We start from the raw sequence: 15,090 nt of genomic DNA, 5'->3' as shown, positions 1-15,090 counted from the left end.
AACACTGACTGGGTATTCCGGGGCTCTCTTCTCAAAAACAGCAACAAACTCGTCCTTGAAATAAGTTTCCACTTTTAAATCCTTGTGTCTATGTGGGTCGGATCTTTCCCATTCCAGGGGTGTCCCTGAGACATCTGTTCTCTAATCCTGGTGCAAAGGACTTGGCTTCTTTTTAATGGTGATAACCTGTTTAAGCAACATCATACTCCTTGGCTGAAAAATTGAATGATATTTTTTTCATGGCAAAACCGCAAATGTTGCAAATATCGCCATGCCACATTTTGCTCCTAATTCTCACTGTAAATCTGGATAAAAGCAGTTGTTATGCTACTGCCTGAATATTGTGCTGCCTTAAAATTTCTTTCCTCTGCCAGATAATCTTTCGGCTTTAAACTGACCCTCACACAAAGTTTCAGGCAAGCTCTTCCCATAAAGTAAGGTGCATGGCCTGTGATACAGTTCCCAATAAAGTCCTTATCTCCATCTGAAACCTCCTCAGCACAGTCATTACTGTCCACATTTCTATCAGCATTCTTGTTCTTGAGCCCCTACAAAGACCCTCCTTAAACTGTGCTTCCAGCATTCCAAGTTTTCTCTCGCCTGCTTTCCGTACACTTCCAAATTCCTCCTGTAGACCTAATCAAAAACTGCTGTATCACATCGCCAGGTAAAGTGACAACAATGGCTCCACTTCTCTGAGTGAATTTTCTATGTTAGTGTGAAGTCTCTGTGACAAAATACCTGAAAGAAACTAATTAAGGTAGGAAGGATTTATTTTGGCTCATGGCTTCAGAGACTTCAGTCCATGGTTTTGGCACCTTCCCTCTGGGCCTGTAGTGTGTAGGACATAATAGAGGAAGTGGAGGAGGCCGCTCCCCTCATGGTGGGGAGGAAGCAAAGATGAAGGACCAAGGTCCCACGTCCCCTGAGGGACACTCCTCTAAGGACTTCTCTTCTTTCCTCCAAGGCCCATCTCTTAAGGGTTCTGCATTCTGAGTAACCTATCAGTTAGGGACCAAGCATTGAATACAAGCTTTGGGGGGACATATAAGATACAAATCATAAAAAACACATTTTTATCTTAGATTGTTCAGCATAACTGGATATATCAAAAATATCTGTTATAAAAATTAATGCAGACAGAGAAATATTCCATAGGTAGTTCACACAACTCCAGGGCTACACGTAATGTCATAGAGTCAGCACAGCACACAACTGATAAAAAGTTTTAAGGGAATGAACTGTTGTTTTTAAATTATGAGTAAAATATTGCTTGCTTATGATTTTACTGCCTAGGGAAAAGAGACTTATGCCATTTTACTTACAAACTGTTCTACATTTCAGGAAATATTATTTCTCAAAAATATATTTTAGTGTATTTTTAAAAATGCATCATGAAACATATTAGACAACCAAATTTGCAACCATAAAATATCAAAATTGAATGCATCTGTTGCTTTATAGATCTAAAGAGCATTGTAATGCAGTATTTCTTGTATGTTACTTAGCTCAAAATCTTCACTAGGTGGCACACTTAGTCAATGCATTCAGTTTCCAAGTTTAAAGTACCACAAATAGTGTACGTTCATTTAGGAAGACCAGAAATGGCAGACATATCACAGAAATTTTGGTTTTCCTAACATTTCAAATGTAGAAGTCACTCACATAAAATAACTGGGTCATACAATTTTATTTTTCATTCACTGCTATAAAAGTCCAAATATATATGACTACATATATGTGTTCATTTCTAATAAATGAGTTAGAAATGAAATATCAACAAATGAATTCAGGCAGTCACAAATTTATTCAAAATGGGAATTATGCTGCCTGCAGGAAAGATAAAGACCATCCTGCTGAGGAAAACAACACTGTTTCAGAAGATGAAGTAAACTGTCAATAATTTATAGTTACATTTGCCCGATAAATTTCTTCTCTGGCCTTGTATCTCCTGAATGTCCTAGATGTTTCTCATGAACCCTCCATCCACTATTACTTAAGGCTACTTAATCTATGAGGATTCTTTCAGCCACAATTTATCGCAAGTAGAAATATATATACAGTTCTATTCTTAATGAATTTTCATGGTTTCCTCTATTAGTTTATAGAGTATTTTAAAGACAAAAATTTTACTTTATATGTATTTTTATCTCTTGGATAAATTTATAGTAGTAAATTTTGATAATTTTTTTATTAAATTAGACTTTAGATATTGTCTTTAATAAAAATACCGCTGATGGAGTTATGAGCTAGCAACCATTATCTAAGGTAGTGAGGATAGTATAGTATATATTTTTTACAATAGAGTTGATTTTTAATATATGAAACCTTGACATATTGCTCAATATTTTAATTATTTTTTTTTATTTTATAGGGCTTACTTGAGGTTCATGTCTAATGATCTGCCTGCCTCTTCATTATAACAGGAGAAGCTTTCAGACCTGAGTCCTGCGCTATGGGCCAGGCTCTGCTTTCTACAAGCATGTTACCTTGAATACATTATTTCCTCTCTTTATGCCTCAGTTTGTTCCTCTGTAAACTAATGATTGGAGGTAAACCATAGGTAGAATAGTTTTCTGTGACTTGAAAAATGACATCACTCACTGATTTTCAACTTAGTTGGAAACTATCCAGAGACAAAGGAATCAGACAAGTTGAGATCAAAGTATCATGCAGGAGGATGTGCTTTTGATGAGTGACAACAACATGTTTTAAATCCACCTTCAAGCACTGTGTTCAGGAGCCGCCCAGACACATACTAGACTTCTCTGTCCTGCTGAGCTCATGGCCTGGCACAGATTAACTCCATTCTAAAGGTACCGTAAAGATAGTGTAAAGGCTGAGCCATGCTCTTGCCTCTTCTGCATCGGAAGGAAGTTACAGGTGGAAACCAGAAACCAGGAGATTTCTACCTGATGTTGTGAAGATTAAATGAGTTAATACACAGACAGTGTTTAGAATATTGCTTTATGCATTTTACACATTAACACCTGATGAATTTTTTATTTTTTAAAATATTTTTATTGGAAACTATTCACACCAGGGAAACTATTCGGTATTTACACATGTGTGACTTATTTATTTCACTTAGTTTCCCTGGTATGAATAATCTGCAACAATGCATAAGATTCTAATAAGATTACTGACATTTAGAAAGGGGAAGAAAGGAGCTAACGGTGTAGGGAAGGTGGGATGGGTAGGGGAAGGGTAAAAAGGGAAAAGAAAAAAATGTGAGATAATGAAAAGATGAAAATAAAGTGTTTGTAGATGGGGAGGGAAGGAGGGGGTGAAGGGAGGGCAGAGACAAGGGGAAAAATGAGAACCAAGACTTGTCATGTAGAGGTACAAGATCCCAACAATGAATGTAACTGTACTGTATCCCTAAAATGTACCAATAAACTCAATTAAAGCTGAAAAAAAATTTTTTATTGGTACATTTGATATATACAATACAGTTGAATTCATCATTGGGATCTTGTACCTTTACATGATGCATCTTGGTTCTTTTTTTTCCCCATATCCCTGCCCTCCCTTTACACCCTCCATGCTCCCCTGTTTACAAAGACTTTGTTTCCATTTTTTCCTTGTTTTGTATTTTTTCTTTTCCCTTCTTTTCTTCCCCCTACCTTTCCCACTTCCCCTACTCCTTTAGCCCTTTTCCTCCTATTTCACTTTATCAATTATACAATTTGAACCATACTTACACTTTTGATTTTTCACACCAGAGAAACTACCTGGTATTCACATGTGTGTCCTATTAATTGCACTTATGGGTATGGCCTCAATGTGCATCCACTTAGCTATAAATGTCTCTAGTTTCTCGTGCTTTATGACTGAATAGTACTCCATTTTGTTTAAAAAAAAAAAAGAGCACAACTTTTTCCAGTTTCCAAGTGATGGGCAATTGGTCTGTTTCCAAGTTTTAGCTATTACAAACTGTGCTGCTATAAACATGGATGAGCATATATCACTGTGGCATGATTCTTTTAATTCTTTTGGGAAGATACCCAGCAGGGGAATACCTGGGTCAAACAGGACCTCCAATCCCAGTTGTTTAAGGTATCTCCATATTGATTTCCACAGTGGTTGCACCAGTCCGCACTCCCATCAACAATGGAGAAGGGTTCCTTTCTTGCACACCCCTTTCAGCATTTGTTACTGGTTGATTTCTTGATAGCAGTCATTCTTTCTGGGGTGAGGTGGAATCTCAGTGTTGTTTTCTTCTGTGTCTCTCAAATAACCAGTGATGTTGAACATTTTTTTCTTATATTTATTTGCTGCTTTTACTTCTTTTCTGAGAAATGTCTGTTCAGTTCAGATACCAGTTTTTTAATTACATCTTTATATTTGGGGGCTTGATTTTTTTTCAGTTCTTTATATAGTCTAGATAGTAGACCTCTGTCTGAGGAACAGCTCATAAAAAATTTTTCCACATTGTAGGTAGTCTGTTAGCTGTGTTGGTAGTTTCTATTGCAGTGCAGAAGCCTTTTAAAAAAGACGAGATCCCATTTGTTGATTCTTTGTGCTAATTTCTGTGCTACTGGGGATTTATTCATAAAATCTTTTCCTATGCTAGTGTCTTCAAGAGTTCTCCCTAGCTTATCTTCCAACAAGTTTAATGTTTCTGGATTTTAGTTTAATGCATGGTGAAAGATAGGGTCTGGTTTTTATCTTTCACAAGTTGAAATCCAGTTTTTCCAAGACCATTTATTAAAGGGGCTGTTTTTCCTCCAGTGAGGATGGTTGGCTCCTTTGTCAAAGATGAGGTAGCTGAGTATTTCTGGAGTTGTTTCTGCATCTTGTAATCTATTCCACTGATCCTCAGTTCTGTTTCATTGCCGGAACCATACTGTTTTTAACATAGTGGCTTTGTAGTACAATTTCAAGGTGGGGATTATGATACCTGCTGCCATATCTCTGTTGCCTAGAATGGCTTTTGTTGTTCTAGGTGTCTTCTGGTTTCAAATGAATTTTTTGATTGTTTTCTCTAGTTTAGTGAAATATACTGTTGGGATTTCAATTGGAATTGCACTGAATCTGTATAGCAGTTTTGGAGTATGGTTATTTTCACTACATTGGTTTTTCCTACCCTGAAGCAAGCGATATCTTTCCATTTTTTTATATCATCTTTGATCTCTTTTTTGAGAGTGTTGTAGTTATTAATGTAGAGGTATTTTGCTTCCTTTATTTGACTGATTCCTAGATATTTCATTTTTTGGATCCTATTGTGAAAAGAATTATTTCCCTAATTTCTCTCTCAATGAGTCTGTTTTTTGTGTGCAAGATGGCTATTAATTTTTGATTGTTTACCTTGTATTCAACTACTCTATTGAATCTGTCAATTAAGTCTAGAAGTCTTTCGGTGGAGGTTTTTGGGTCTGCTATGTAGAGTATCATATCATCAGCAAATAATGAAAGTTTAACTTCTTCCTTTCCTATCTTTGTTGCTTTTATTTCTTTGTCTTGTCTAATTGCTGTGTCTAATGTTTCCAAAACTATATTAAACAGGAGTGATGATAGTGGACATCCTTGTCTTGTTCCTGATTTTAGTGTGAAGGTTTTCAATTTTTCACCATTTAGTATGATGTTGGCTATTGGTTTTTCATAGATAGCCTTTATCAAATTGAGATAAAGACCATCCATTCTCATTTCTGTAGGCATTTTGTCATGAATGGGTGTTGAATTTTGTCAAATGTCTTTACTGCATCTATTGAGATGATCATATGGTTTTTGTCTTTGACTCTGTTAATGTCATGTATTACACTTATTGATTTATATATGTTGAACCATTCTTGCTTCCCTAGGATAAATTCAACCTGGTCAGGGTGTATGATCTTCTTGATGACGCTCTGCATTCTGTTTGCCAGTATCTTATTGAACAATTTTACATTTATGTTCATTAGGGAGATTGGCCTGTAGTTCTCTTTATTGGTTGGGTCTTTCCCTGGTTTTGGAATCAAAGTAAGACTTGCTTCCAGAAATGAATTTGGAGATATTTCTTCCCTTTCAACTTAACTGAAAAGATTCTAACGTAGTGGTAATAGTTCTTCTCTAAATGTCTTGCAGAGTTCAGCAGTGAAGCCATCAGGACCTGGGCTTTTCTTTGTTGGTAAATTTTTAATTATGTTTTCAATTTCACTCATTATAATTGGGGTGTTTAGAATTTTTTTTATCTTTGTTCAACTTTGGTAATTCATATGTATCTAAAAATCTGTCCATTTCTTCTGTGTTGCTATATTATTAGAGTATAGATTCTCAAAGTAGGTATTGATGATCCTCTGGATTTCTGATGGATCTGTTGTGACTTCACCTTTTTCATTCCTAATTGCACCAATGTGAGCAATATAAGATTGGCTATGGGTTTTTCAATTTTACTTATTCTTTCAAAAAACCAACTCTTTAATTCATTGATTTTTTTTTTTTGTGTGTGTGTATCATTCCCTTAGTCTCCATTGCGTTTATCTGTGTTTTGATCTTTATAATCCCCCTCCCGCTTCATGAGCTTTGGATTTGTCTTGCTCTTCATTTTCTAGAAGTCTATGATTCAGCATTAGGTGGTTTATTTGAGCTCACTCTGTTTTCCTAGTGTGGGCATTCACTGCTATAAATATCCCTCATAGACCTGCTTTCATTGTTCCCCATAGATTCCTGTATGTTGCATTGACATTATCATTTATTTGTAAAAACTGTCTAATTTCTTCTTTAATATCCTCTGTAACCCATTGGTTGTTCAGGAGAGTGTTATTCAATTTCCATGTGTTTTGAAATTCTTATGTTTTTTTTTTTGTTTGCTATTCTACAATTGAATTGCACTATCATATACATTTCGTAACTTCAACTCCTTTACATTTACTTAAACCTGTTCTTTGAGCTAGTATGTGGTCTATTTTGGAGAATAACCCATGTACAGCTGAAAAGAATGTATCATCTGATTTATGGAATAGAATACCCTGTAGATATCTGTTAAGTCCATTTTTTCAAAAGCTTAGTTCATTTCTAGTATTTCGTTGTTGATTTTTTGTCTAGATGACCTGTCTATTTGTAACAGTGAGGTATTGAGGTCCTCACTACAATTGTATTAGTGCTTATTTGGTTTTTCATGTCCCTTAATATTTGTTTTATGTAGCTGGGTGCATTGGTATTTGGTGCATCTATATTTATGTTTGTCATTCCTTCCTCTTGGATTGTTCCCTTGATGAGAATGTAGTGACCTTCTTTGTCTCTCTTTATTTTGGTTTGAAATTTACTTTGTCTGCAAAGAAGATAGCTACCCTTGCTCTGTTGCTAGTTCCTGTCACATGGAGAACTGATTTCCATCCTTTTACTTTCAGTCTATGAGTTTATTTTTTGACTTGGTCCATTTCTTGTACACAACATATTGTTAGATTTTGCTTCTTAATCCATTCTGCCAGTCAATTTCTTTTGATTGGTAAATCGAGAACATTAACATTAATGGTTATAACTGATATGTATTGACTTATCATCACTGTGTTATTATCCTGTCATTGGCTCTTTTTAATTTTTCCCCCTCTCCCTTTAATTTCTTGCATTTCCTGCTGGATTTGCTCTGTTGGGCCTCATGGAGTTGTGATCTTCATTGTCTTTTATAAGGATATTATTTAGAATTGTTTGTAGCGGTGGTTTGGTATTCATGAAGTTTCTCAGATGTTCCTTGTCATGGAAGTTATCTTATTTCCCCATCAATTTTGAAAGATAGTTTTGCAGGATACATCAAACTAGATTTTTTTCTTTTAGGGCTTGAAATACCTCACTCCAGGCTCTCCTTGACTTCAGGATTTGTGTTGAAAAGTCTGCTGTGATTCTGATGGGCTTTCCTTTGCATGTGATTTGTTTCTTTTCTCTAACCGCTTGCAATATTCTGTTCTTCTGTTGGGATTCTGGGATCTTGATTTTTGTATGTCTATGTGTAGACTTATTTTGACCATGGCTAGTTGAAGTCCTATTATGTCTCACTTATCTGTATGTCAAATTATTTTGCTCTGTTTTGGAAGTTTTCTGTCATTAATTCTGTGAACAGTTTCTTTTTTTTATGTCATTGATACTTTCTTCTACTTTTTCATGGACTCCAATCAGTCTTATATTTTTCTTCTCTTTATCATCTAGGAACTGTTGATTTCTAAGATTGATTTCTCATGTTCCCTTACTATTTTTAAGAGATCCCTCTTTTCATGGTCACTGATCTCTATCCTGTCTTCTATATCTGATATCCTGTGTTCAGATTGGCTCAGTCTGTAATGTAAACTTTCAATAGAGGTTTTTCTTTTTATTGAGTTTATTGATACATTTTAGATACACAGTACAGTTATATTCATTATTGGGATCTTGTACCTTTACATGACAGGTCTTGGTTCTCATTTTTTTCCCCTTGTCCCTGCCCTCCCTTCACCCCTCCTCCCCTCCCCATTTACAAACACTTTGTTTTCATTTTCTCATATTTTTTTTCTTTTCCCTTATTCCCTTTCCCCTACCCTTCCCACTTTCCCTACACCTTTAGCCCTTTTCTTCCTAATCTCTTGGATATCTGTTTGAATCTGTTTCATGGATTCCATTTCTTTCCTATGTTGGGCATTCATAGTTTCCAGTTCTTTCTTATGCTGTGTATTCAGGGCTTCTATCATGGTCCTCGGCTCATCTTTTTTTTTTTGGACTGTTACTGTTCTTGAGTCTCTAGTCATGTCATTCATTCTGATCACCATCTTTGTAGTTATCTGGGAAATTATTTCTGTTTCAAATTTTTCTAGAGACTCATTCATCTGTTTTGTTCCTTCCTGTGCTATCAGTTCAGGGTGTCAAGGTGGTTGATTATCAGACTTTTCCACCTCGTTTTCCCCAGAATTTGCCTTTGGTAAACTGGAAGTCTGTGTTTGTGCTTGAACCTTGTTTAAATGTCTTCCCATTTCTATTTTTGTTGTTGGTACTGTCCTTTGTTTGATACTTGGGTTAATAGTTTTTAATCTTCCTGTTATAGCTTGTCTTTAGATTTTGAGTTTCTAATGACTCTGAGGTAATATCTTTTTCATTATACCAGGAAGGACAACTGATTAGATCAATCACAGCATCTTAGCCCAAGTGATTCAATCAGGAACACAGAAGCATCAAGCACAGCTTAGAAAATAACAATTTGTGGTAGTTATTAATCTATCACCTTTAACTGTGTGAATTAAATTAAAATTGAAGCTAGAGCTCACGACAGTGGCCTTTATGACCTCCCCTGTGCTTCTTTGATGTGAATCCCAGTACCAGCACAGCCAGGAGGCCAGAGGTGCATGGTGTGTGTGTTTGTGTGTGTGTGGCTGTGAAGGGGATGCAGGTACCCACAACGGGGCTCCACCTCTTCACAGTCTGCTGCAGAGGTTGATTGGCTAAGGCATGAGCTGCCTTGATGAACTTTTTTAAACCTTCCAAAAGATAAAAGAGGAAAAGACAAAGAGGTGAAACTTGGGTCCATTCATTTTCCTTTCCAGAGTTCAAAGAATAGAGCAAAATGAAGTTAGGAGACTTTATATTTATTGATACATTTTGGTATTGTTTATTCTTTTTAGTTTCTATTGTCACAGATTATTGAATATTGTTTGTGATAACACTTGTTATGGAAAATGTCGATAGTGATAATTCTCTTTTTAAAATATTTTAAATAAATATTTTTGAAACTCCAAGATGATATTAGCTTTGGGATTGCTGACCAAAAAGTCAAGTGACTTTTTTCCCACTCAGGCCACTATATTTTTAAAGAGTTTCTGTAAAAAAACAAAACAAAAAAATCAAAATTTAATTTATAGAATTTGCTCTCAATGATGGCTTTCCAATGAAAAGAACAAAACTACTGAAAATGGGTCATGTGAAATATATACAGTGTTTCTCTATGTACTAATCCAACTAAACTGTTTAATGCACTTCATCAACATGTTGTTTGCTAACTCATGTATTATAAAACTCATGTATTATTATTTATCCAACTAAACTGTTTAATGCACTTCATCAACATGTTGTTTGCTAACTCATGTATTATAAAACATATTGTTTATTGCATAAACAATAATTGAGAAATCACTTATTTTTTTTAAAGATTCATTAACTAAACAGATACTTTGTAGTACTAGACACTGAGAGGGAACTTAATCCTTCTAGTGTCACAGCTTAGTAAGAGAGTTCATGAGTGGATAGAATCCCTGACAGTGTAGCAAGAAGTAGTGTAGTAAGTGTCACAAATTAAGCACTGAGCAAGAAGTATTTTGACTTGATTTATAAAGGATTTAAAATTTTATCTCGATTGGATTTGAGATTAAATTTAAATAATGACGGGGATTTCAAAATGTAAAAATTGAAGAGGAAAGCAAACAAAAAATGCATTTTAATAGGAGAAATGGAAAGAAGTAGAGAAAAGAGAAATACTAGCACAACTAATAGTCCGAATTATGTGTCACTGTATTAAATGTTTCAGAATAATATCTCTGTTTCATACCACCCTCCCTTCTAAAGAATCTAATATTTAGAATTTCCTAAAACATCTTAAAGTCACAGAATTCCTGAAAATAGCAGTCATTTGCGCATTTAAATTACTGTATTTTCAAAATTAAAAACCAACAAAAAATTATATTCTGATTGTTGTTTTGCTGATATTTTTCTAGTTACCCTTCTTACGGATTGGCTAAATGAAGAAATACAATAGCATTTGTACTTAAAATTGAATCACTTAATGCTGGCTACCTTTCTTTCTTTATAAAGCATGTATTTTATACAAACACCTTATATCATAGTTCTCAAGGGACTTGATGAAGTTTAAACTGCAGTGCTAGTTCATTGAGATAACCAAGAGAGCATAGAAGTTTTCCCTAAAACTTTGAAAGAAAGAGTTCTTTCTCATGCCTTAACTGGACTGATGACTAAAGAGCTGTGCAGACATCCCTGAAAGAAAGGTAATCAGGGATGGCAGGGCCACCTGCTGGGGACAGACCCCCCCCCTCCAGGCTGTTGATGTGCAGCAGGCCTACTCTGCCTGGCAGGAGGGAGCTGTCCTGGCAGTTCATTCATCAGCGTGAGGGAATTACACCTGAGGAGAGGTAAAAACTCATGGGTAGCACCAAGGCTCTAAGTCAGGGCTCTCCGGGCTGGGTAGAGTGGGGAGGGCAGGAAGGGAAAGGGGATGGGAATGGAATGAAGATGCGTAATGTACATGTACCAACCCCACACAAGGAATATAGACAGTATGTACTGCATACTTGTACTAATAAACTAAAAAAAATTGAAGAAGAAGAAGCATATTCCTTTAAATGACACCAAATCAAACGTGTCACTTCTGGAACTGCCATAAAATGAGAGCATCACAGGTTGATTTGTTTTTCAATCACACACAGGTTTATCTTTTATTATAATTTTCTGTCAGTGCTAATACCTCAGTTCAAGGGCTGGGTTCAATTCAATGAGGAGAATTAAGTGGTGATAATGTAGTTTAATGTATTTTAAAGACATGTTAGATGTCTTTAACAGAGTATCCCTGGAAGTAAATATGCTACACAGAATCACAAAACATGAGTCAGGAAAGCTATTGGTGCCACATAGCTATGAGGCAAAGATCAGCAGCAAAAATAGAAAGATATTTTTGGCATTATTTTTTCCTTTTCCTGTGGATGAAACGAATTTTGAGTATGCTTTTATACTTGCACATGTGTGCGTATATTTGGAGAGCAAGCCAAATAGGAAGAAAGCTGGGGATGATATGGGATGTGAATCTCATTGTCAGGATCTCTTTATAACACCACCAGCAAGGCTTTACCTTACTACCAATTCATTACAGCGAAATTTTATTAAAGTTAACATAATTCTTCTTCTTCTAAAATCACTGCACCAAGATTTGATATTTAAGAATTGTGCACTGAAAAAATAGGGGGGAATATCAAAGAGCTCACGTAATGGAAAAGAAGTCATCATTTGTAATATTTTTGCCAGTCAACATACTTGTCTTACAAGTTTTTTTTTTTAATATCACATAGAAAATAATCTTGTAATGTCAAAATTTGGCTTTAGAAGTTTTTCTTTTGTGCTATTTCATAATTATATAAGAAATTGTCTGATAAAAGCCAAATTACTAAATTTGTGTTTTTTGTTGTGCTAAAATGTTGGTTAAAATATTCTTTGGAAAACAGTGTTTTATTTTTCTTAATGTTGTAGAGAACATTTTATCTGGCATTCTTGCTATTGTGATTGGATATATTTTCAAGCCTGGCTAGCAATCACTCACTCATAAATATGTTGTTATAAAAAAATACCATATTGGACTGTTAATGTAATGCAAATTTTTTCTTTTGATGTAGGTTGTTTTCCAGTCTCAGTATTATCACAGAGCTTACTCACCCAGCAAACATGAGATTCATGCAGTTCAGAGCCAAAGACTGTTATTCTCTTGCTCTTTCAAAACTGGAAAAGGTAAGACCCATGTTAAGAAAGTTTGATTTAACCATTTTGGTTCAAAACATAGCTCTGGAGGGGCTGGGAGTTTGGCTCAGGGGTTCCAGCACTTGCTTTGCAAGTTACAAGGGCCCGAGTTTAATCCCCAGTACTGCTCCCCCTCAAAAACAACAACAACAATAAAAAACCTCTGGAAATATCTATATGTGGAAAGAAATACCATTAGATAGGAAAACTAATGCCATGTTTCAGTTCCTATTTGGGGGCAAAAATCCTAATTGACAATTTTGAAAACAATGGATTGATAAATTTTCATCAATTATATTACAAGTAAACGTGGTGGAAATAATTTGTTCTTTTATATGTTGCAAATATAATTTATCAAAGAATTAAGTTCAACAGCAATGTGTAGTTAGAATGTCAGTGACACTGATAATATTACAAGTGACTTGCTGTATCACGAGAGCTATATTTATATATGAATTTCTTTCCAAAAATGTTTAGCCGTTTAGAAGTGTGATAGGCTCTTTGGAAAGCTGCTTTAGGACGTGTCACCAGTGAAGTCTGAAACAAAATCAAATTTATTCCTTCCCTTGGTAAGGAGTTCTGCCTCCTCCAGAAAACTTAAGCCATATCTGAGGAGAACAAAATCAGAACGTATTGATATTGAGGATGAGCCAGGGGTGTAGTTCCATGGTGCTGCACCTGCCTTGCAAGCACAAATCTTCAGTTTGATCCCCGGTACCAGAAACAAACAAACAAACAAAAAACCTGTATACACACGGAGGACTGCAAGGATGTTTCAAAGCAGAGGTTTTATGATTATGCTGCTCATAAAGACAGGGCAGTTGCAAAATCATATCTGCTGGACAGAAGACCAGGTTTCCATTCTCCATGTCCAGGCTGAGGGTAAAGTAGATGGTTTTTTTTTACTCAGCTTTTATATGATCCTAGTATACTGGGGGAAGTAGATATAAAAATGTTAAAGCTGTTAAATTTATTTTGTCTTTATTGTTTATAACAATATAACAGAGGAAATATATATATATATATGTATATTTTTTTTTTCTTTTTTGTACGGGGGATCGAACTCAGGTCCTTGCACTTGTGAGACAGGCAGCAGAAACAATGAGCTAAACCCCCGGCCCAATGCTCATAGTTTTTTATTAGTTCTTGATTTCACTTAATTTAAATTTTGATTACTGTTACTGCATAAAAAGTTTGGTCTGCTCATTGCATGGTAAAAGCCAATTACTCCAGAGACAAGATGGTGGTAGAGAAAGTACTTTATTATAATGAGCTTGCTGATCGGAAGATGGCAGACTATCATCCCAAAGGCAAACTTTCCAGGAATCTGATTTATGGTGGTTTTTATGAGGTAGATGATTCATAACCGGTGTATACCTTCAAGAGGAGGTTTGTGGCCAAATGATACACTTCTAATCATAATTGCCTAGCCACTCCTACACGTAGCTCCTGGCATATTATGCTAGGGACAGCCTAGAAGGAACAGCTACCTGAAACCCTTTCGTTAATCTCATGGCAATGAAACAGGTCACCTGAGTATTGTCAAAGACAAAGACAAAGTAAAGTTACATGAAAAGCCAGGTTTGAGATCTGGTCCCGAGGCTTGAGCACACTCTCATTGCAGCTGCCGTCCTAATGTCTAGGAGGCGCATTGTGTAAATAAGGCTGTTTCTGCATTCCTTTCTATTGAGTCCCATTTCCAAAGCCGGTCACAGACACTGTGTTAATCCAACTGTAATACATTCTTTTATGAGCTCAAGGAAATCTCAGTTGTGCCCCTGATTCCTGACCTGAAAACTGACATGATGACGAATTTTTTCAAGGTGATGACTAATTTTTTCAAGATTATGACTATTTCAATGCAGTGTGGGAAACTTAAGGTCAACAATGTTCAACACAGGCAATTTCCAGTATGCCACATCATTATAACAACATAGAAGAGGTAGAAAGCCGTACAGGTAAATGCAATTCCGGGAATCCAGTGGAATAGGTGCTGACGTAATGTTATTGGACATTCCACAAATGGGGTGGGATCACTTGGTGATGAAAAACCCCAGGCTTTGAAGTCAGATTGATAAAATTCACTACTTTGGAGGAATGGAACCTGGACAAATTGTCCATTGGTTCATAATGTTGAGATCTTTGTGTGGAAGATAGTGGTAGGAGCTAAATAATAATGTCACTGTAAAGGTTATACCATAGTCTATCCAGTGTTAGTACATGTGCTGCTACAGCGAGCACACAAGATTTATACAAAATATCCCACTGTTCCACACATACTTCCTACAAAGAAATTTAAGTAAGTTATATTTGCTGACACCAGGTCATTTGTTGTAGAAAGCTCATAATTTTGGAAGATATTTTCAGTATTTGTGAGTGCATAATTCTGTTTATCATATTAGGGCAAAAGAAGAACAAAATTATGTTTTGATCTTTGGGGTAAATTAATTGAAAAGGAAGATTATTGCCAATTTAGAGATCCTCTCCACAAATGGGAAAAAAGCTTTTTGAGCATTAAACAATACTGTCTCAGACAATCCATTAAATAATTGCAGACATGAAACAAATCACATATACATTTATAATCAGTTATGTGCATATTGCATATATGTCAATTATACATACATATATATATAT

General features: G+C 35.6%; 1 protein-coding gene across 1 annotated transcript in view; it reads left to right on the top strand.

The window, feature by feature from the left end:
* Positions 1-15,090, top strand: part of Kcnt2 (potassium sodium-activated channel subfamily T member 2) — a 253,856-nt gene that overhangs the window by 190,298 nt on the left and 48,468 nt on the right. Inside the window, exon 22 of the mRNA XM_033762145.1 lies at positions 12,333-12,444. Coding sequence (XP_033618036.1) covers positions 12,333-12,444 — 112 coding nt within the window. The remainder of the gene's footprint in view (positions 1-12,332; positions 12,445-15,090) is intronic.

Source organism: Fukomys damarensis, unplaced genomic scaffold, assembly GCF_012274545.1.
Source record: "Fukomys damarensis isolate Sample0158 unplaced genomic scaffold, DMR_v1.0_HiC HiC_scaffold_11, whole genome shotgun sequence".
NCBI classification, from domain to species: domain Eukaryota; kingdom Metazoa; phylum Chordata; class Mammalia; order Rodentia; family Bathyergidae; genus Fukomys; species Fukomys damarensis.
The sequence above is the reverse complement of the archived record's forward strand: the minus strand, read 5'-3'. Positions and strand labels throughout refer to the sequence as shown.